The sequence below is a fragment of the Protopterus annectens genome, chromosome 5.part0 (assembly GCF_019279795.1).
Source record: "Protopterus annectens isolate FY-2018-M chromosome 5.part0, PAN1.0, whole genome shotgun sequence".
Taxonomy (NCBI): domain Eukaryota; kingdom Metazoa; phylum Chordata; order Ceratodontiformes; family Protopteridae; genus Protopterus; species Protopterus annectens.
The window spans coordinates 651,163,726-651,185,898 of NC_056735.1; the positions used below are offsets into that span (position 1 = coordinate 651,163,726).

The window sequence follows — 22,173 nt, forward strand, 5'->3', positions numbered from 1 at the left end:
ATTATCCTACATGACCCTACCCAAGTGCCAGACAGATTACATTTATTTTGTTATGAATAATTATTCTCTGCCTTCTTTCTCAAAGGCCACATTCAGCTAGCGAAATTGCTATGCCTCAAGCCTTTTTTCCTGCAGTGCAGCCTTGGATTTTATTTCTGCAGCAGCCATTTGTGCCTCACTAAATGCTTTTGCAAGGCACCATAAGCTGGTGTGATATCCAAGTCTAGCTCTGCATTTGAGGTGCAGTAATTAGAGGTTAATTCCAGTGAGTGGAGACCACATCATTAGTACATTCAGCAGAATAGAATAATGGCATGCCACTAGGAAGGAGAATCAGGGATAAGACTCAGCAGTGGGGAAACTGCTGCAGAGGCTTTATACTTGCCTACATCCCAGTTGCCTAGTCAGAAGGGCAAGACAGATTTGTTTCCTCTCTAGTAGCAGCAACCCCCTTACTTTCCCTCATAGGCTAGATAACTTGGTTCAACATAGTTTTAGGGAATGATGCTATGCCATCTTTAGGACCAAAACCAATAATACACATTTGCCATTAGTCTTTCCCATTCTCTTTAAATTGTGGATAGATTTCACCTCCACACCCACTTTATCCATCATTCTAGCAGTTTCACCTTGCTTTTTCAGGCAAGCATGGCACCTTCATGGGTGTTTCTACAGAGAAATGTCATTAAGAGCTTGTGACACAACTGAGTCTCCAGTAGTATGTGTTATTCAGTCTTAATTTTAATTTACATTTTGAATTTTGAGTTGTGATTCAGATTCATTCTTAACAAAGTAGATACTTTAAGCTGGTTATGTATATATCACAGCAGTGACAATTAACATAGGTCAAGAATGTCATTTTTTCAACAGCAGCTGTAGTAATAGAGGCAAGTGCTTACAGCATTATAGAGAGGTAAGAAATTGAAATGGAATGTAAACCTTCACTTTTCCAAATACTTTTAGAAGTGTTTAACTCATTTAATCTCCATCTCATTCTGAAAATTAAATGTCAAAGCAAGTAGCTATCAGGAGGTTAAAGGATCCAAGAGGATGCGTATCATAAGCTTTTTATTGAAAGAATTGCTTGGAGAGTTCATAGTTTTATTTAAAAAGAAATGTGAACAACATTCTAAAATTAATTTTTATAGAATGTATATGATCTTCATATGTATTTTTTTAATACTTTTGATTGTGTTACAGCTGACCAATCTAGTGATGGCAAATAAAAGGCTCGGAGAACAAATTGACCGATGCATCTGGCTTCAGCAGCTTCTGATCTCTCTAGTTTGTATATCCTTAACCATTGCCTGCTACACCCTCTACATCTTGCCCACAAACAGCCAGTGAAAGACTTTGTTGTTCAGAAGGTAACCAGAACCATGCTGCCTGTTCTCGTCTGTGGAAGAATCCAAGGAGTCAGCCTCTTTGCTCTGAAATGATGAGCAATTTATTTAAGTGCTTACATTAAGTACCACTCACAGGTCCTTAACATGGGTTCACCCTGACATTTGTTTGGCACTGAATATTAAAGTACACTAGAATGTGACAGCCATAATTTAAACTGCCTCAGCAAAAGAACTACTACACAACTTTTAAAGTAACACACAGAAGTATCATAGTTGACATAAATATTTCAGCAGTTTCCACTTGTTTATATATATATATATATATATATATATATACACACACACTTAATACATTACTTCATTTTATCTTATAAATGGTATCAGAAATATGAGTGTTTTTTCCTTGAGAAGTAGTGTTCTAAAGATGTTTTGTCAACAGTTCTGAATATGTTCATTCAAACAAAAAAATCACAAGAATGTAAATTAATTGCATTTGCTATTTGCAATTTAAAATTGCAGTGCTAGTTTGATACTAGTGCCGTGTAAGTATTGGACAAACAGATTTAGTACTCCTGTAAAGGCAACACTTGTATTTGTGTTTATAACCAGTTCTGTGTTGTAAAGATTATGTAACATTGTAGGATCGCTTGAAGAATAATGCACTAAACTAGTTTTTCTGTGTTTTAACAGTTCTTTTTCATAATTGTAGGATGACTATTGACATTTTGAGAATTTTGAAGTAATTTATGATATCTGAATAACAATTTTTGAAGTAATTTATACTGTTTGAATAACATGTCTTCTGACAAAATCAAGTGCATTATAGTTTCCAAAGGTAGATATTTATGGGAAGTGCTTTGAAAACCTGGCCTTAAGTCTGCTAATTTTTGCAAGTACTCGTAATAATATAATAAGAGCTACACTCTCCTTTATTGTGCTGCAGTTATACAGATTAGTGTACATGTTTTGTAATTCTTTTCAGTGAGCACTTTTTCATTCATTTTAAATAGTTTCAAAACCTGGTAATACCTGCTGATCTGAAGAAAACCTGCAATGAAGTGAAGTGGGTAACCTTGAAATTATTTGCTTTGATTGTTACATTATTGCACTTTGTGGATGTCTTCAGGTAACTTAGACATACAGACCATAAAGCTGAAGTATTGAAATTAAAACATTTATACCTGCCACAGGGGAAGCCATAGTGATGTGTGATTTCTGAGCATGGGATGTCTGAAATTGCTCAGTGCTGAGAAGTACAGCACTGTAACTGAATAGATTTTTAGACACTTCCTCACTTTATAGCAAGCATGTCTGTCAGCCTCTGAGAGCAAGAAATCTACACAGAACTGTAAATAATGGGGGTACAAAGACCCCAAAATAGGAACAATTTTTAAATATTGCTCTTAGAAACTTGGAACGTTGCTAGAATAACAGGTTTTGAATTAACATGAATGTTCTGGGGGTATGAAGTTTGAATTTCAAATGTGTGGCAGTATTTTCTGACTTCAATCCTCAATGATTTGCCAGCAAACTACAGTTGTATGAGAAACAAGCCAAAATATGAGGCACAAATCTGGACATTTTGTGAAAATCTGTACAGTTGAGAGGTATGCTTTATAGTGATATAAAAAGTTAATATAATTGCTCCTGTGACGCATGGTGTAGTTCAACAAAAGAGTTAATCTAATAAGCAACAAGTGAAGTTTGTGTTATGTTACTTAATTGCTATAAAGTTATTAGTGGAGCTTAATTTTCAAGATCTTACTTCAGAATGAAGCCGCTGTGGTGCAGCGGTAGCGTTGTCGCCTCACAGCAAGAGGTTCTCTCATTCGATTCTCGGCTGGAGCGCCTTCTGTGTGGAGTCTGCATGTCCTCCCCGTGGTCGAGTGGCGTTCAAATGACATGTGTGAATGGGCATGCCTTCGTTGATGGTTGGGCTTCGAGCTGGCACCTCGGCACCATAAAAATCTACTGCCAATCCGCTGTGGTGACCCCTAACTGGGAAAAGATGAAAGAAGAAGAAGAACAACTTCAGAATGCTCATAGCATGTTACAAGTGCCAAGCTAGTAGACCATTATTTTATGGCAGTCATTCTGCTTGGTGCAGCCCATTATCAGTCAATTTCAAAACTGCCACTGTCTAGTTCTTTTCCACTGTTAGCTTGATAAAGTACACGCAGTAAATGTGTGGTGTACAAAACTTTGCTAAAGCTAGTGGGCTATTTTCTTCTATAATCCTTTTATTTATCCATATGTTTAGGAACTTTGTCCATCAAGTGTGTATCTTCTCTGAACAGAATCAAGCTGACATAGTAAGTTGTTGGCCAGCACTGTAGTGCAGAATGTTGTAGTTGCCTGGACAATTTATTTCAATAATTCCACTAACCCAAGTTGAAGGAGTAAAGTGCAACAAGGAAAAGAAAATGACAATGAAAAAATGCCCCACATTTTTCCATCAGTGGATCCCATTTAAAAAATCAAGTGGAAAGGATACTGTCATCTATTCGGCAACCTTTACAGGTCTTCATTGCCTTATTTTCCATTTTATCAGTCATTTTAAGCTTGCTTGGCCATTCATGTTGTATGTTTTTAACTCAGGATTCCCTTGCTTGAGTGCAACTTTACTTGCCACTTACCAGTGTAGTGCATACTGACAGTGCGTCCCTGCAGAGAGGGTGTTGGAGGGACTGCTTCCTCTTTTTCTTAGGCACACCTCTCTCTGCCCTCTGGGATGTCTGTCATTACTTTACTGCAGGCAATGTTGCTTACACTGGGGGTAGTCCTTCACTAATCACTGGCACTAGATGCTGATAACAACTCTGTGAAGAGTAAGTCATTGGTTTCACATCAGTTGGCATCTCTATTTCTGTATCAGGATTGTAGCAGATTTCCTAGCACCATTGTCCAAACAGCTTCCAGCAGTAATGCACCTGGTATAGTAGATATTTTGGCTGCAATGTAGTAGACATTAGGGGTTCCACTGTCTGTCTAGCCACCTCCCCTATTTTAATAAAACCAGCAGTGTTCAGAACAGGCTAAGGAAATGTTCTATTCAACTGTAAGGAACCTGTCTGTAATGAGAGGTAGGACAGAAAAAGGGTGTTGCTTCTGTCCATTTTTTTCCTTTACTTCCTGTTTAGATAGCTTATCCTTGAAGAGGAAGCAGGATAAAGGACAACAGAGTCACCAGTTCCATCTCCAATCCTCTCCTGTTTTGCCTCTGATCAGGTTGTTTTTGCATACCTTGCCTTCCATTTTCCCTAACATAGATGATGTAGTCAGGTTGGGGTCTTTGGCATGTGACCTGGAGGATTTCATATTTGAGAACCTATAGGTCTGATGCAACAGAAGGAAGAATTGCTGCAGGGCACTAACTCTTGCCTCCAGAGACTGTTGAGGCAAGCATTTCAGAATGCATAACATGGCTCATTTATGGTATTTCCCCTGGCAAAACATTTACAGATATTTTGAACATCACTTAAGCCCATTCAGAAGTAGTTGTCTCAGGAAGGCAAGCATAAAATGCATAACGTGCATACTCTTCACCAATAATCCACCTTCTGATGCAACGATTCTTTCTGTAGCCTAGAAAAGGAACTCCAGGAGTAGATCATGGTACTGCCTCAGCTGAACAGGAAATCATTTGCTTTCGACCAAACTGAGAAGCACTTATTCACATTTTACTTTTTGTTACTGAGGGCAGTGAATTACTAACACATTGTATATGATGGTGGTTCAGTCCTGGACAGTATGTTTTATATTCTCAAGGAGATTAGTGTTAAAGAAGACAAGTCTAAGTGGCACTTGGTTTCATCTTATGATGCAGACACCTGCACAGTGTACAGTGGTTTCATGCAGAAGATTCAACACTGCAGTTTCTTGGCACTCCTGCTTTTCACTTGCAACATTCCTATATGTCTGAAAGCACAGTCATGGATTTGCCTTTAAGAGCCTCTGCTTTAGGGCTTATTGGTTAAGGGCATTTTAAAGTGATAGCTAAATGCAGCAAAATTCTGTAACTGTGGGCATTATATACCACCTTCCTTAATAAGCCATGTAAAAACCAAAGCTGTTCTTGTAACCCCTAGATGCTCATCATAGTCAGTCTTGCAGTACTAAGTCATCCCTACAGAGATAAAAGGATAAATACACAAAGGAGAAGGATGTTGAGGAGGCCAAAGAGATTCCTATATCTGACTCTCCCTGCCTAGATTTGAAATGTCGGACACCAGTGAGGTGCTTTGCAGCCTCCTTGTCCAACACCTGTTAGGTCTGAGTCCTCTGGAACAACCCCCCCCCCCCCCCAGGGCTGCAATCACTCAGGTCTACTCTTCACACACTGACACCAGACCAACATTGGTTAAGACCAAAGCTGCTAAGCAGGTCATGGCTTTTGATGCCAGAGTACTGGTGACTGAAGGTGAGGGTGCCACCTTAGTGTTTGTAAGGGAAGAACTACCTAGGAATCAGTATGAGGTCCCTGACACTCATCCATGACCTGAGGCATTGTCTTCCCCTAAGCCCCATTCTTCCAAGTCAAAGAGGCAGATAGGTTTGACCCATCCAATGCTGTCTGAGTCTGCTGCAGGTCTCACCACAGGACTTGGTCAGGCTGGAGGAGGACTTCATAAAGTCTAGGCAACTGACCCTACGGGATCATTACTAAATCCCGAATACTCACAATACCGAAGACCGGAATCCAGAGACCAGATTACTACCTAAAAGACGAGAAGACTGGAAGACCAGAAGCGTGAAATTTAAAATCCCGAACACTAACACTACACTAAACATACACCACACACATACACACACACCTTCACCCAAAACACAAACACACAAACCTACACTACATAAAAGTGTGGGGGGGGGGCAGACAAGCCCCCTGCACCCCCCACACCAGCCCCTACTTAAATATACTAACTCCAAGGTCACACTATACAGACAAACACACGAAACACCACCACACACCTACATTCCCCTCACACACACACATCACAGTCAAAACACACACTTACACACACATTTACACACACACACACACACACACATACTAAAGCCCCTAACCAACACAATCAAACATAGATACTTTCCTGACCTTCCACCTATCCATTCACAAACCACAATACCAGAAGCGCTACTTCAACATCTCCGAACTTCGGGATTTTGAAATTTGCACTTCTGGCCTTCCGGGTACCTGGTCTCAGGATTCCAGTCTTCGGTATTGAGTATTCGGGATTTAGTAGTGATCCCAACCCTATATAATAAACCTCTGCCAGGAACCTCCCCTGAAAAAAAAAAAGAAGGACATTGCCCCCACAGGGAGATTCAAACTCCTCAGAGTCAAAGGATGAAGAGAAATTTGCATATGTGGAGCACTTTCTCCCTCAGACTTGTGAAGACTCTGACTCAGAAGACACCTTCCCACCCCCTGAGGATGTATCCTTTGGAGACTCACTTCATAGAATGAAATAAACCTTTAGTTGGGAGTCTGAGGAATTCTCAAATGCTCAAACTTACTTTAGAACTTCTGAATCTGTATGTCCCTAGACTACTGATGATGCCTTCAGTCCACATTGTCTTGAATGATGTGTTTGTCATACCCTTGCATCCCAAGTCCCCCCTTCCCTGTCTACCCCCAGGAAACCTTATCGCTTCTGTCATGCTTGAGTCCCACAAGCGCGTCTGTAAAAAGCCATTGGCAGATTCAGCAGTTTTGTCTGTGTAATCCTTCAAGGCAGCTAGTGGGTGAACATCCAAGAATCCTTTGCCATATGATGGGTATAGCAGATGGCTTGACCATTTTGGTAAGAAAAATTACACTTCAGCCACCCTGGTTATGAAAACTCTGAACTACCAGTTACTTATGCTCAAATACCGTGAGACAGTACAGGAACAAGTAAAATTCAAGGCAGAAAGGGGGATACAGGATAAGAGCCTCCAGAGGAATATCCAGAAACTGTGTAATGTTAACCTCCAGGTATCCAGACTCTCACTAAAATGTGGCTAAGATACATTAGATGAATCATGCAGGGCGTCTGCCATAGGGTATGTAATCTTGAGACGTCTTGCTGAGGACTCAGTCCCTTTCAGACTAGGTCAGAATGGAATTCCTGAATGTACCATTGGATAAGGAGTTTCTCTTGGGACCTCAGCAGAAAAAGTGTTTGAGAGAATGGATAAAAAAAGGAAACAAGATGAAGTCTTTCAAGGAGTTTTACTTCTACTACTCCCAGTTATTACAGAAATTATCCTGGTAAGTACTGGCCCTTTCCACAAAAGCATAAAAAAAGTAAATGGCTTAGGATGAGAAGGGCCAAACTCAAATTAAATTGCAAACCGACTGAAATTTTCTGGTCCCAATCCCTTTTCCAGATTATTGCAAAACCCTAATAAAAAAGGATGTCTGGAATCTCTCATATGAGAATCTCCCATATAAGAATGAAGATGAAGATGTTTTCACTTTCTTTTCTTTTTTTTTTTTTTAATCCTCCCTCTACAACCAAAAGAGGGGATCTCTGTCTTATGCCCGTAAGTAAAGATGATGTTTGTCCTGTGTCTGAACTAGACATGCTGAATCAGTTAATCTTCCAAAAGAAGGTTGATAATAGTTCTGAAATCCCCTCTTTCCTTTATTAGAAAATCAGACAAATTACCTTCAGGAATACTCATTAGCACTTCAAAAATCAGAAAGTAGCTTTGGCCAGTTCTTATGCTCCCTGGTGGTGGACAGTAACATTACCAGTTTCACATCTTTTCTATGTCCTACATTTTTACCAGATGCAGGGCATTAATTGCAGCCATCCTGAGGTGAATGGGTGAAGGGACACAAGTGTTGCTCTACTTTAGCTGTCTTCTGGGCACATCATCCCTTTTGCTACTCTGGGGCATTAGTGGTCACTTACAGGTTGCCTTTAATTTGGGGCATATTGACATATAAAGAAGCTGGAGGAAAAAGTCCTGGGACCTGTTAAATTTAATGTTTTAGCTGGCCCATAAACAGCTGTCCTACATAGGTTCATACTAGGCTGTCTGCCCTAGGGCATTTACAAGCCTAGCCAGTGTGTGTTTGGCTTTCGCCACCCCTTGGAATGAGTTTACTGTGCCCTTTTTAAGGTTGTGTTTACTGTGCCTCTGTCTAGTAGTGACACAGAAGTGATCCCCGGGGTAAACCTACGATCTCCCATTCACTCGTCAAGATTTTTCTTGAAGAGAGTCAGTGAGGGGCTCTGCCTAACATGGACTGGGATTCTATTCCAGAGTGAAGGGAGCCTCTGGGTTATGAATCTGTCTCTCCAGCATGTCCTATTTATTTCTGTGCTGAGGTTCAAGTCACTTGATCGCGTAGCTCTAAGGGATTTGGATTTTCTGAGATGGAGCATGTCCATTAATTCAGGGTTGGACATGGCTTTGTACGTCAGGCAGAGATCGCCACTGAGTAGGCGGTATGCAACTGAGTAGAGCTGGAGTTTCTTTAGCTCAGCAGCATATGGCATCTGTCTGAGTCCCTTGATCCTCTTAGTGAGGTACTTTTGGGGTCATTCTAGTTGCTGCAGGTGTCGGGTAAGGTACATCCCAAATGGGGCATTGTACTCGATTATGGGCCTGATGAGGGATGAGTAAAGGGGCACAATGACCTCCCTTGATCTAGATGGGAATCCTTTCATGATAAGGTGGGCTATATAGAAGGTCTTCCTAACCACTTTGGCAATGTGGTTGTCAAAGGAGAGGTTACTATCAACTTGGGTCCCCAGGTCCCTAATTACTTCTTCTGTACTTAATGGATTACCTCCTATGTGGTAATTTGTGGGCACTTTGTTTTTGCCAAAGGGTATAACTATACACTTTTTGGCATTTAGTTTAAGGCCATGGCTCTGGCACCAGCTATCTGTCTCTATGAGACCCTTTTGGAGGATGCTTATGTCAGCTGGAGAGTCAATTATGGCGCCCAGTTTGCAGTCATCTGCGAAATTGGTCAGCCACAGTCCTCCCGTGTTAGCCTGTACCTCAGAAAAATATATTCCGAATAAGAGAGGTCCCAGGACTGAGCCCTGTGGGATGCCACTTGTAACTGGTTTAGAGTCTGACATGGCTTCAGCAATTCTGACCATGTGGGTTCTGACCTTGAGCCAGTTTGCAACCCATCTTATGACATAGGGGTTTATATTTAGGCTGAAGAATTTGTCTACGATGCCCGAGTGGGGTATTGTGTCAAAGGCTTTTGCAAGGTCTAGGTAGGCTGTGTGGACCACCTTACCCTCATCAATGGCCTTGGTAAATGTTTCAAAGAAATTTACCAGGTTCAGGAGGCAGGATCTGCCCTTGACAAAGCCGAATTGGGTAGGATCCAGTGTCTGTAGATCCCCAATGTCTTTGTTTATGAGCTCCATAATGATCCTGTCCATAGCTTTGCAGACCAGGCTAGTCAGGCTTATGGGGCGGTAGTTTCCAGGGTCAGTAGAGGCGCCTCCTTTGTGGAGTGGGACTACTGTTGCTGTACGCCATTCTTTGGGTACATAACCTGTAGTAAGGCTAAGATTGAATAAGCAGCTTTATGTGAGGGTATAGCTGCTCTTGGAGTTCATGTAGCACGCAGCCCGGGACACTGTCCGGTCCCATTGATGCTGTGTTTTTTGCTTTGGAGAGGGCGACTCTCACCTGGGCATCTGAGATGTCAGGGAGGCAACACTCTGCTGGGATAGATATGTGTCCTTTTGGGGGAAGGGGGGGAGAAGTATGCACTGAACCTGTCTGCCAGGATGTTGGCAATGTCTGAGGGTTCAGTGTATTTTTTGTTGTTATGGACTAACTCTGAGCATATCTGGGAGTTGCCACCCAGGTTTCTAACATAACTAAAGAAAGCCTTATGATTATCTTTTGTTGTTTGTGCAATTTTTCTCTCAAAAGTGGCCTTGGATGTTTTATGAGTGATCATAGTTTTTTGCTAGTACTGATCAGAGATGCCTTCCCTTTTAGGGATTTTGCTCTATCATGTAGTAGCTTCCTCCTTCTGTTGTATAGCTTATTTATGGCTGGGGTCCACCAGACAGAATGCCTGCCTTTGGGGGAAATGGGTCTTGGTTTTATTTGGGATTGCATGATCCGTGCATTCCTGAAGGTGTCCATAGAATGCGTTTATAAAGGATTCAGCAGATAGGGCCATGGTTTCCACTGGCCTGGGGGCCTTGAAGGATTCCACTTTGGTTTTAAGAAGTGTGAAGTTAGCTTTTGAGAAGTTCTTCACTGTGGTCTTTTGTGCTGGGGGTGGGTGCGGGATGTGGATTTCTAGTGAGATTAATTTATGGTCTGATCTTACCAATGAGGGATATACTTCTGGTATGGAACATTGTGTTCCCATGTTGGTGATCAGATCTAGTATGTTTTCCCCTCTTGTGGGAGTGGTGACCAATTGTTCCATAGCATTTGGGTTTATGAATTATAGGAACCTCTGGGCTAGGGTGTTGGGGCTTGAGTAATGCTCCCAGTCTATGTTTGGATAGTTGAAGTCCCCCAATATGATGGTATTTGGAGAGACCTTCATATTCTCCAGTGTCTTCAGGAAGGCCGAGTGGGGTTCCTGAGTTTGAGAGGGTGGTCTGTAGCATGCTACAAACTGAAAGGCAGTTTTGCCCACTGTTAGTTGCACATGGATGGTCTCCGATGCTTCGTGCAATGCCACTAACCTGGAGGTGTGGGTGTCCTTGATGAATATGGATACTCCCCCTCCTTTTGTTGTTCGGTCTGAGTTTTGGGGCCGAAAAGCATTGATATGAGGTATAACCTGGTAGTGCTGGGGTGCTCTTGGGAGCCTTGAACCAGGTTTCTGTCACTGCACAGACATCGATGTTCTCCATACTGAGGAGGGCTTTGAGAGCATGCATCTTGAGGTTTAGACTTCTGGCGTTGAGCAGCATTGCCCTTAGTTTCTTTTTACTTGTGTTGTCTAAGGAGGTGAGTTTGTCTTTTGAGCCTTGCCTAAAAAATGCACTATGGGGGTGGCAAGAGCCTTTGCCAATATCCGAAAGCCCAGGGGTGACAAGTGCAAGCCGTCCCTTGCGAAGCAACGTGACTTGTCGAGCATGTCATCCCAGGCAGACAGATACTGGATCCCCTTTGAATGACACCAATACTTAAGCCAGTTGTTGAAATTGATCATTTTGTCTTTATACTGAGGCATCATTCGTGGTGAGGGTAAGATGCTGCTCAAGGTCAGGGTCATACTGGCCTGGGCTACATGATCAGAGAGCTCTTCTATGTCTCTCTTCATGTAGTCCAGGGAGGTACGTCTCAGGTCATTCACACCAGCATGGACAATGACTGAGTCATATTTGTACTTGCTTTGGAGTGACCTGAGTGCTTGTGTTATGTGGCGGATTCTAGCGCCTGACAGGCAGCTCACTGTGACCTTTTCTTTGTTCAGCGTGGTGAGCCAGACGTCAGTGTGTCTTACTATAGAGTCACCTATTACAAGTGTATCAGGTATGTTGTTGAGCCTTAAGGGCTGTGGCTGTTTGGCACACTGACTTTGTGAGCTATGTGTTGCCTGTGTTTTGTTTTGCAGTAGCGGTTGCTTGGGTGTCTGCTTTGGAGGTCTCTGTTGTTTTGGCAGATTTTTATTTAGAGCCTACGGGTATGTTTTTGTGTTTGTGTTTGGTCTGCAGTTGTGGTAGGACTATGTGAGACTGGATTTGTGGTGTGGTGTGTGTGGTTACCTTCCCCTCCTGACTGGTTACACTAGTACTGAGTAGAGAGAGCTCAGCCTCCAATTTGACTATATGGTTGCATCTCTCACATATATTTGTACTTGTTGGGAGGAGGAGAGGGTTGTCTGTGTACATGAGGCAGTTGTAACATTGCCTCAAGATTCCCAGATTCACCAGCTGGACTGGAGAGGAAACCAGTAACTGACCTTTGGACATGCTAGAATAGTATAGGGGAACTCCTTTGCAACTGAATCAGAAAGGGACCAATAGGGGATAAAGTACTCAAGGGGAGTATATGAGGATGTAGTGCTTATTTAGATTATTAGTGCTTAACTTATAGAAATTGCTTATTTGAGCAAGTGCAGGGTTTTAGATTTAGAATAGAGTGTTTAATTTGAGAGTTAGAGCAGTTCCAAGGGAAAAAGTGAAGAGCAGACTTTGTGGAGCCAGGAATAGTTTAAACCCAATTAACCAGCGCTGCCCCGATGCGCACAATCGCGCAAAGCCACGCTAAGCGATTTTTATACCAGGGAGAACAAAAGGTTAGAAATTAGCCCAATATGCCCAATGAGCTAAAAGTTGCTGGGCTGGGACCACTCGTACAGGGACAGATAGACTGCTCAGAGTTCCCTCTCTCACAGTGAAACAAGGAAGCCACCTAACTATTCAAGTATGATATGGGCAACAAAGGAACCTTAACCACAGTCCTGGATTCAGCAAAGCCTGAAAACCGGACTAGACTAGTACAGAAAGGTGGGAAAGCAGGGAGATTATTTTTTGTATTTTTTCTTTTTTCACAGATAACAGAAATGCAGCAACTTAAATAACTCTAAATACACAGAGGAGGCTAGCACACTTGAGTGTGTAGCCTACAACTATGTTACAGATATACAAGCAAAAACGACAGTAACTTTTTAAAGTGCAACAATGAATTTTAAGTACAGTAAGCAATGCAGATATCAGTAGGGTTCCACAGAAGCACTGAAAAACCGCGTTTTTGACGGAATTAGCGTTTCAGGGATACAACAAGAAAGAATCAATACTTAAACACTTCCAAAGTCTCTTTGTCTCTCGGCCGCTTGTAGGACTCTGCAGGGCACCACGAGGAGCTTTGCTGAGCTGTATACATTTATTCTTTTCCCGTTTTCTTTCTCTTTTTTTTTTTTTTTTCCTATCCTGATCAATCCAGAATAGCTCTTGTGACTTGCACAATGCACTGACCGAGGAAGGTACATTCCAGAACCCTACCACCCTCACCATGAAGTAGTATTTTTTAAGATCTTAATGTCTGTCACCCCTCTTCCAGCTATACCCCCAATATCCTCTTGTCATTCAACTCCACCACCCCCGTTTATTCACAGACAATGTACTGTGTCCTTGTCATATCCCATGTTTCTATTCTGGCATGCAAGAGAGACAATGGTCCAAAACCGTCAGTTATTATAAAACAGCAAACAAAGCTTTCGAGTTAACAAACTCTTCTTCAGTATAATGTTAAAAAAGACAAGCCGTAAATGTATCACATGCCGGACAATAAAAACAACACAGTTCATCACATGGTATAAAAGCATACAATCTTAAAATCAAACTTGACTAATTCATATTTTGACTTCTGTGGTCCAGTTTTGGCCGTTTAGGTGAATTTTTACTTGTGCTTGGATTCTATTCTGGCATGCACATGCCAACTTTCTAAGTCTTTGCTCATGACCCAGCACTACCATGGTGACTGCGCTTTTATAGCAGCCTAATTTTCCTCCATGTGACCTAGTATTACAAACACAGACTTGCCATTGCCCATTACAATAAATGGACAATAGCACCTCTGGAATGCATTTCTTATACTTTGCACCAAAGTGTTTTGCTGCCCTTCTCCATTGCCTTTTCTCATCACATGACAAAAATTCAGCTTTAATGATGGTGGTTCCTACAATATAATCTTTGTTCTTTTTAAAGTCAGCATAGCAACACTGTGAATATTGTGTTTTTTCCATTATGTCTCACCTCTGGAATTACAGTAAGTGTGTAAAATACCGTGTTAAACCTAGTTAAAAAGACTCTCAGTTTGTGAATAAGTATTCCTTTCAGAATCAAGCAAAATAACATAATTGAACTAGCAGTGGTGGTTAGCAGAGGTCATTCAGATCTTCATAACCCCATCTTTTTGTGTTTGTGGCAGCTGTAATACCAGCGGTTTAAGTAACCGTGAAGAGCTTTGCAGACCAACCCAAGCATGATTTAGTAATCACAGTCAAGTGTCCAGAGCATGGCAGAGAGACTGCACAAGTTGGCAAAAAGCATAAAATATTATTTTTATATGCATCCATCAGTGATGTAACTAAAGATGACTCTCTGTGAAATGTGGTCCACATCCAAGTGACTGTGGTATAGATGTGACAACCCCCCCCCCCCCCACGACAGGAGATTTCCACTTAATTTTTATTATATGTTCAGTAACCATAAGAAAGAAAAACATCAGATAGTATATCTCCCAGACTTTCCTCACTAAAATCAGTGACACAGTATGTATTAAGTGGGCCATATGTGTAACACACAATCAAGGAATCATCCCCAGTAACGTTGAGAATGTATTTGGCTACTGAGCACTATAAACTATGAATTTATCCTTTAAAATATTATAGTGCATTGAGTAAAACTACCTTCTCCCTGAAGTCAAAAGGATTTATGAGAGCTAAAAATAGTGATATAACTCGTAATCTGCAGCAATTTAAAAATATGGCATAAATTTTTTTTTACTTTATTCTGAGCACCTGTTACTTCAAATATTTATCCTCCTTTACATTCTAGTTATGACATGTAAAACTGAACAGCTCCCAACCTCACAACAGGCTGTATCCTGTCTTGATTCCAGATCATTGAGATAAGTGCAATCAAGCTGCAGCCTCCCGTTCTATTCTGCTTTGATACTTGCAGATTCAGATAATTATCTCTTCTGCTATATGTGAAGTTTATTTTCCTTATTTATACTTCTCACCATCCAGGTTTATGTTTTGTACTCCTGCTGTAGTTCTACTCTTTCTTCTTGAGTGGATGCCAGCTTTACCCTGCTCCTAATAATTTGCTTCATTCCCAGTAAAACCTAAACTACATTAAGTATAATTTCACTGTTGGTTACATTCCCACCCCTTCCTACTATGTGCAACAGTCCAAATCTAATAGAGCGCTTCCTCTAGTTAACCTTTTATTGTAACTCTTTACTTTGTTAAATTTGTATCATTTCATTTTTATGATGGAATGCAATCTGTTAATTCTGTCATCTTCTTCACTGAAGTATTTCTGTAATTTTGTTTTTTTTTTTTTGTACTTTAGCCAAGTTAAAAGATACAGTAATCTGGATAGATAATAAGTAGATGCTTATTTTTGAAACAGTATGATATGACAACAGAGGATTAATCTCAGAATGTAGTGTTTCTGATGATATAGGCAGGGGTATCACATAAGTGGGCTAAGACTTAAATGAAGGAAGCAATATGGTTTGTTAAGTTGAAGTTTGGGAAATTATGGTGCATTCCTTTGGATTTGTACTGCATTATTTTTCTTGAGAGGCAACATATGATGCATGTGTGTGTGCCTTTTATATTTTGAGGTTGGTTATGACTTCTGCCGTTTGTCTCTCTACTTGTTAAGAAGAGCAGATGTTTTGAAAATTTGTATTTTTTGTGTGGTATTGTAGTGGTAAGTTTTCTAATATCAGTAAATTTAACATAGACTTTTCTTGGGTTGATAGTCTTCATCACTTAGAATTTGGGGAAATTACTAGTAGGATTTTCGATGCAAGGAGATCTGCTTGTTTTTTCTTGTACATGTCATAATGTACTGTGCCAGTTAAGTAAGGGCACTTGACATGGAGCCTTCCCCCCAGTTCTTTTTTGCTACTTACGAAGTTCAGACAGTGGCACTTGCTGCCATCTTTGAAGTTTAACATTCTCATAGCTAACAAACACTGCAATTAATTGCCTTTGTAGTTTTCAAAGCACAAGCCAGTACCTTACATTACAATGACATCACATCAATAGCTGATATCAACATTGCCCCTTGTAATAGCCGTCAGAAGGAGCTGAGAGGTTGCTTGGCAGTGGAACAGATGGCATTTGTTTAGAGTATTTTATGCAGGGTCACATTAGAGGATCCAGCACACAGCCCTAGGTATAGATGTGAACATTTTTCACAACAGCAAATGGTAGGAGAGCAGTCATGACCTGAACCTCCTCCAGGTAAGACATGTTAAGTCCCTGCCCAATTTTTGCAGTTGCTAAGCTTGTCCTCGTCTAGCAAAGGCTGAAGCCCAGTCTTTTATTTCAGTGCAGACTAGATAACTTGGAAGAGACTCTGTTCACAACTCTCACCTTAAGGAGTGCATCCTGAGGTGCTGTCAATGCCCAGCCCTTGATTAGTCTTAGACTGGTCCTTGAGACTGGCCTTTTGAGTTACCCGGCCTAAGATCAGCAGAACTTGGGGCAAGGATCTCCACTCTGGGTTGTCACCCCATATACCCAGTTGCAGTTAAGCTGACCCATCTTGATTGAGGTGGATTAATCTGGCCTTCTTGTGGCAGAGCTTATGCCTCTTGAGTGTAGACAACAAACAGATGTTTGTCTGGTGGGAACTTGAGTCATGGGTGTGAGATCACATCCTTTAAAAATTTGGAATGAAGGAAATGATGGGTCTAAAACATGACTTTATTTCACATGTGCTACCTTCTGCTGATACAAGGTTGATTGGCAGTTTACTCTCACCCACCAGCCAGTGAGCATCAGTCACATATATGAGATACTAATGCCTTCATGTAGTAGAGGAAGGGTCAAAATTACTCACTATGTTTTAAGGTTTTAGACTCAAGAACAGTAATGGTTTTCAGTCTCAGGCTTGTTTAAAGGGGTCAGAGAATTCAGGGTCTGTTGTCATATTGAAGGTCAGAAATCATCCCTCCATCTATTTTCCTTCAAGATGACCTGTTTTGGAGAGGCCCACAAATGTGTGAGAAATAGCCTGGATTGGTGACCAGCCCCAGCTCCTTTAACTAATAAATGCTTTGAGGAACATCTGGGGAAGAAGCCTAAGCATCTCTTGGTCATTCCCAATGCAGTCATACATTATGCATGCTGTTCATAATGCCTTCAGGCCCCATTTCTACCCCTTAAGTCCTTATCAGGTGGATGTCCTCTGTAAATCTCTACCCTAAGTGGTAGAACGCCTCAGTAAGCATATAGTGACTTCTGCAATACTCTCTTCAGTCCAGCATAGATCCCAAGGCCCACGGCATTTCTCCAAGTTATACCTGAACTATCCATTCAGCTCCCTTTTCTTCTTTGTGGTAAAGTAACCAGATGTGACTGGATCCTTCACACCCTTAATATGCACTGCCAACTTGGGTGCCACCTAAAGTAGGTGAACATGTTTTACATTTGTTCATTTCCTTTGTTGTAAAAAAGGGAAAGTTTGTATTTATCAAGCAAATGTTTATGTGGTGGATTATAAACCGCATTATTTTCTGCTGTCACACAGCTGTCTGCATCATATTGCTGTGGTAAAACAGTACTCCACTGAGGATGTTGCTGCCTCCAGTGCTTGTTTTAAGAATGCCATTGCAGAGATCCTTTTTGCAGCCACTAGGTTTTCAGTACATTCATCTACTAAGCATTATTGTTTTGGCAACAATTCTGTGAGTCAAGCCTCATCTAGATAGGATGGTACTCAGTAATTCCGTCTGAGCTCTTTTTGTAGACTTTAGATCCTTCTATTCTGGTAGACTGTCACTTGGGGTACACCCTAACCATTGAGCCCATCAAGGTTGGGTCCATAATATTGGCTATAACAGAGGATTATGATTAAGATTCTGATCATAACAAGCTTGTTATGACAAACTATTGTGAAGCAGTTCACCTCAAGAGTAGAGCAGAGCAAAGGGTAACCCCATCCCCACGCACACAAATCCTGGATGGAAAAACATGCTAGGTCAGGGATGAACTTGTGGGTACCCATCTGATTGTCAAGGTTAGTTTTAAAGGTGGAAGGGGTGTCGCTCTGCTTTACAGATAGGGAAAATTTATCCCAGAGATGGGGCAACTTTTGAGTACTGATTGTATCCTACAACGTGTTCTATTTGTATGTTAGTATGAGTGTTCCATTAGAGTGGCTTTTTTTTCATAGTTCATGCTGAAGTCTATAGGAGTCTAAGTTTAGAAAAAGTCCAGCAGTTATCACAAAGAACTTAAAGCTCTAAGATGCTGATGAGCTGCTTCCTATGCACAGGGTTCAGGGTTTGATATCTTCCACCTTCATTTGCCTACGGGTGAATGTAAGCAAGTCATTTAACTAGACAGTATGCCCAGGTCATCTGTGATTAGGGATGGTGTTATCTAGTGGGCTTACTCAGTCAACAGATATGTAAAATAAACAAATATGACTTTTAGGCTTTCTTGGTAGCTAAAGGATTTTAGGCCAATATGTTTTTCATCAAAAACCTATCTGCATGATATTTCTAGCCAGGTATATGCTGAAAGCATTGTGCTCTGTAATTGATCTAATTAAAATGGAGTACAAAGGGAATATAACATCCTTCGACCTAAATGAGATTAGTTTGGAAATCAGTTGTGCAAGATAAGATTTCTTGTTACAAAATGGTGGTCAAAGGTGAGGGAACTTTTTTCCCCAGGTGTAGAAATCCCTGACTACTGAGACCACATGAAGGTGTTGGCTATTCTGTAAGTTATAGATAAGTGTTTCCAGAGATGATAGTTGCAGTTAGTTTGAGCCTTTTCTCTCAACACCATTGGTTTTTAAGGACTAGTTCTTGCCAAAGCGCTTCTGTGTCAGTGACTGAATGGACAGTGTCATATGGCTTGCAGTCATCAGCACATTTGAGTAGCCATGGTTCAGGCTTTGTGGTATGGAGGTATGAGTCCTATGGTACTCTACTGGTTACTCTCTTACTTTCTAAAGTGTCACCTGCCACATTAACAGTGCAAGTTCTAACCTTTAGCCAGTTTGCAGTCTACCTTACAATGTAAGGGTCTATCTTTAGCTTGTTTAGAATGCCATCATGGAATACAGTGTCAAAGACCTTGGCCAGATTCAGATATGCTACATGGACTAAGTGGCCACTGAGTACTGCTTCTATAACCTTCTCAAGAAGTTTACCAAGTTGAGCAGACATAATTGGCCTGTGGCAAAACCAAATTATTGTGGGTGCATTTGTATGACATTTTATTAATATAGTTTAAGATGTCATATATTATATATTCCATGACCTTGAAAATTAGACTTGTCAAGCTGATGGGCCTGTAAATGCATGAGTTTGTGGTAGGACTCCCCATTGTGTAGAGGTGCAACTACAGTTTTCCATTTATCAGGGACCGACCTTATGGCTAGATTTAAGTTAAACAAGTGCAGGGAAGGTTCAGCAAGGGCATATATGGCACTGTTAATTAGACTTCCAGGTAAATTGGGCCCATGGAAGTTTTTTTTTCCAGTTTGAGATTTGTAGCCAGGACATATATTATATGGGAGTCTTATGGGATTAGTGAGACCAGGGTATTTATTTATTTGTGATTTTTTGGTAGTGCATTGATCACAGTGGACCATTGGTAGGCACAGCCCAGGTAAATAGGATCACATAAGAAATGAACCAAGCATATTTACAGATACAAAGATATCCTAAAAACATATACATATTTAGAGATGCAAGACTATGTTACAACATTTAGTTCAAGAAGCAGTCTATAATGTCAAGAATGTGGATGGAAAAATGGAATTATGCTTAGAGCTTTAAGGATAAGATGTAGCCATAATAAGTGAGATGATTTATGATAGAAGGATAGCAGTATTTCATTATATAGAGAGGTATGAAGCCATTGGAATAGGTGAGTGTGAATAGTTGCAGGAAAGGATACCATGGGGAGAAGACAAAATGGTGAGAGAAGATTTGTGGAATTTTAGTCACTGTTTCTGGAGTAAAACTTGTGCAGAATCTGACTGCAGTATTGTTAGCTATATCTTTAGTGTCAGAGTGGGTAATGCCATTTTGGATTAGTTCCACACATTGCAAGGTGTTAGTTTCCTAATGTAACTAAAGACGGTCTTGCAGTTATTTGTCTTTTTTTTATTTATTTATTTGTGTTTATTTTGCTAGTTTCAGTTCACTATCAACTTTGGTCTTTCTCTTGGCCATTTTTAATTCCTTGCTGATCTTTTAAATGTTTTTTAATATAGTTAGATTCAATATAAGGACTTTAAAGGTTTTTCCTTTTGTTATAGAGCTTATTTATAGTGGCAGATTTAGTTTTAGTGGGGACTACTGTACTCTTTTTAGTGTGGAATTTGAGTTAGATGAAAAGGTAGCAGCTGAAGCTTCATGGGAAGTGCTGATAGTGCAGGTGAGTTTAGGTATTTCATCATAGAATCTGTGCAAGGTTATATTATTAAAATCATTGAATTAATTTGATTATCATTGTGGGGTTAATGGTGTTAAAGGAGAAGGCTACTGGTTTGTGGTCCATCTAGGGGTAGAGAAACTAAAGGCTTGGTACACTTTTGGGCAATGTTGTTGAAGACCAGAAACAGAATGTTTGACCCCTAGTGAGGTGGTTAACTATTTTTCCTAAGGAGTTACCACTTACCAGGTCTGGCTTGGTCACACCTAACTTTAGAGGTGTAGTTACACCATTTAAGTAAAGGATAATTGAAATCATCTGGTGTAAAGATATATTTTGATAAAGGCAGTTTACAAAGTACATTTAGGAATCTGTCAGTTTCCTTGAGATATGAACAGTGTACTCTTGCAAGCTATAAATGTATAGCTATAAAGTGTAAGTTGGAGTTCAGTAAGTTTGATATTGGGATCACGTGGCTTTGTCTAGGTGACATCTCTGACAAATATGGAGACACCTGCACAGTATCCTATGGGTACAAATACATGGTAAGCACTGAATTAAGGTAAGAAGGAAGTGCTCTCCTTGGAGTAAAGTCAAGTCTTGGTTACAACACAGACATGGATGTATTCTATATGAAGAAAAGCCTCAAGATCTAGCATTTTGTAGTTAGGATTTCTGGCACTGAGAAGAGCAGTCTTTGTATACAGTTACAGTTTGGACTTGCAGTTGGAATGCCTGCTGGGTAGATGTGGCTGTATAAAGGCACTATGTGGGCAGCATAGTCTTTAACCAGTATGTGGAAACCATAGAGCAAGAGGTGTAGATCATCTCTAGGAAAGCAGGTTGAACATTCCAGCTCCTTCCAGACTGACACATACTGGACCCCCCTAGAATGACCTCTGCATAGCCATTTATTGAAGTTAGTTGTCCTGAGTATGAATTTAGGCATCATTTTGGGTGAAATTAGTCCAGTCAATGCTCAGCATCTTGTCTACATTTAACAAATACACGTTGAGATCCAGGTTGTCTCTACATATTCCTAAGGACCGAGTCTCACAAGTCATTCACTTCTGCATGGACAACCACTGTCTTGTTCATATTAGCTTTCTGTGAGGGATTAAAGAACCCTTGTGACATCATGGATCCTGGTGCTGGGGAAACAAGTAACTTGTTACCCTGTCCTTGCTCAGGTTAGTGACATGTTTATCTCCCCAGCAGTTTGTAACAATGAGTGATTCAGAAATTATAAAGACTTCAGACTTGTGCCTGACAATAGAGCCACTAACTTTTTATTGTATATGTGGAGTATAACAAGTAACAAAAAATATAATTTTACAGAATAAAAATCTGTGTATTGATTTGAAAACTGTTATGTAACATATGCCCATTCACCTTCTGTAAAGAGGTGACAAATAACTGAGAAGCAGAGCCTCTTGCATCTGATCTTTGTGTATATTTATGGTATTAACATATTCTGGAGGGGTGTCTGTAGATAATCTGCAAGCTCTGAAATATTTCCCCATCTCAATTGTCCCAGAAATTATGGTGCCAGTTTCATTATTTCTGTAGTTGTACTGGCATTGTGAACACCATTCTGTCTGATTTTAATTTGATGTTTTCTCCCCTCTTTGCACGTTTGTGTCTTCAGAGATGCTATAGTATGTCATCTCCATTTATGCCTATTGGATATCAAGATGTTTGTGTGGTCTTTCAGCAGTTTAGTCTTTCAGTTTCAGG

At 40.6% G+C, this 22,173-nt stretch overlaps 1 protein-coding gene across 1 annotated transcript in view; it reads left to right on the forward strand.

Moving 5' to 3' along the window:
- MOSPD2 (motile sperm domain containing 2) overlaps window positions 1–2,541 on the forward strand; it is a 980,078-nt gene extending 977,537 nt beyond the window's left edge. The window contains exon 13 of the mRNA XM_044071848.1: window positions 1,201–2,541. Within this exon, the coding sequence (XP_043927783.1) occupies window positions 1,201–1,347 (147 nt within the window). The 3' untranslated portion in view covers window positions 1,348–2,541. The remainder of the gene's footprint in view (window positions 1–1,200) is intronic.
- The last annotated feature ends 19,632 nt before the right edge of the window (window positions 2,542–22,173 follow it).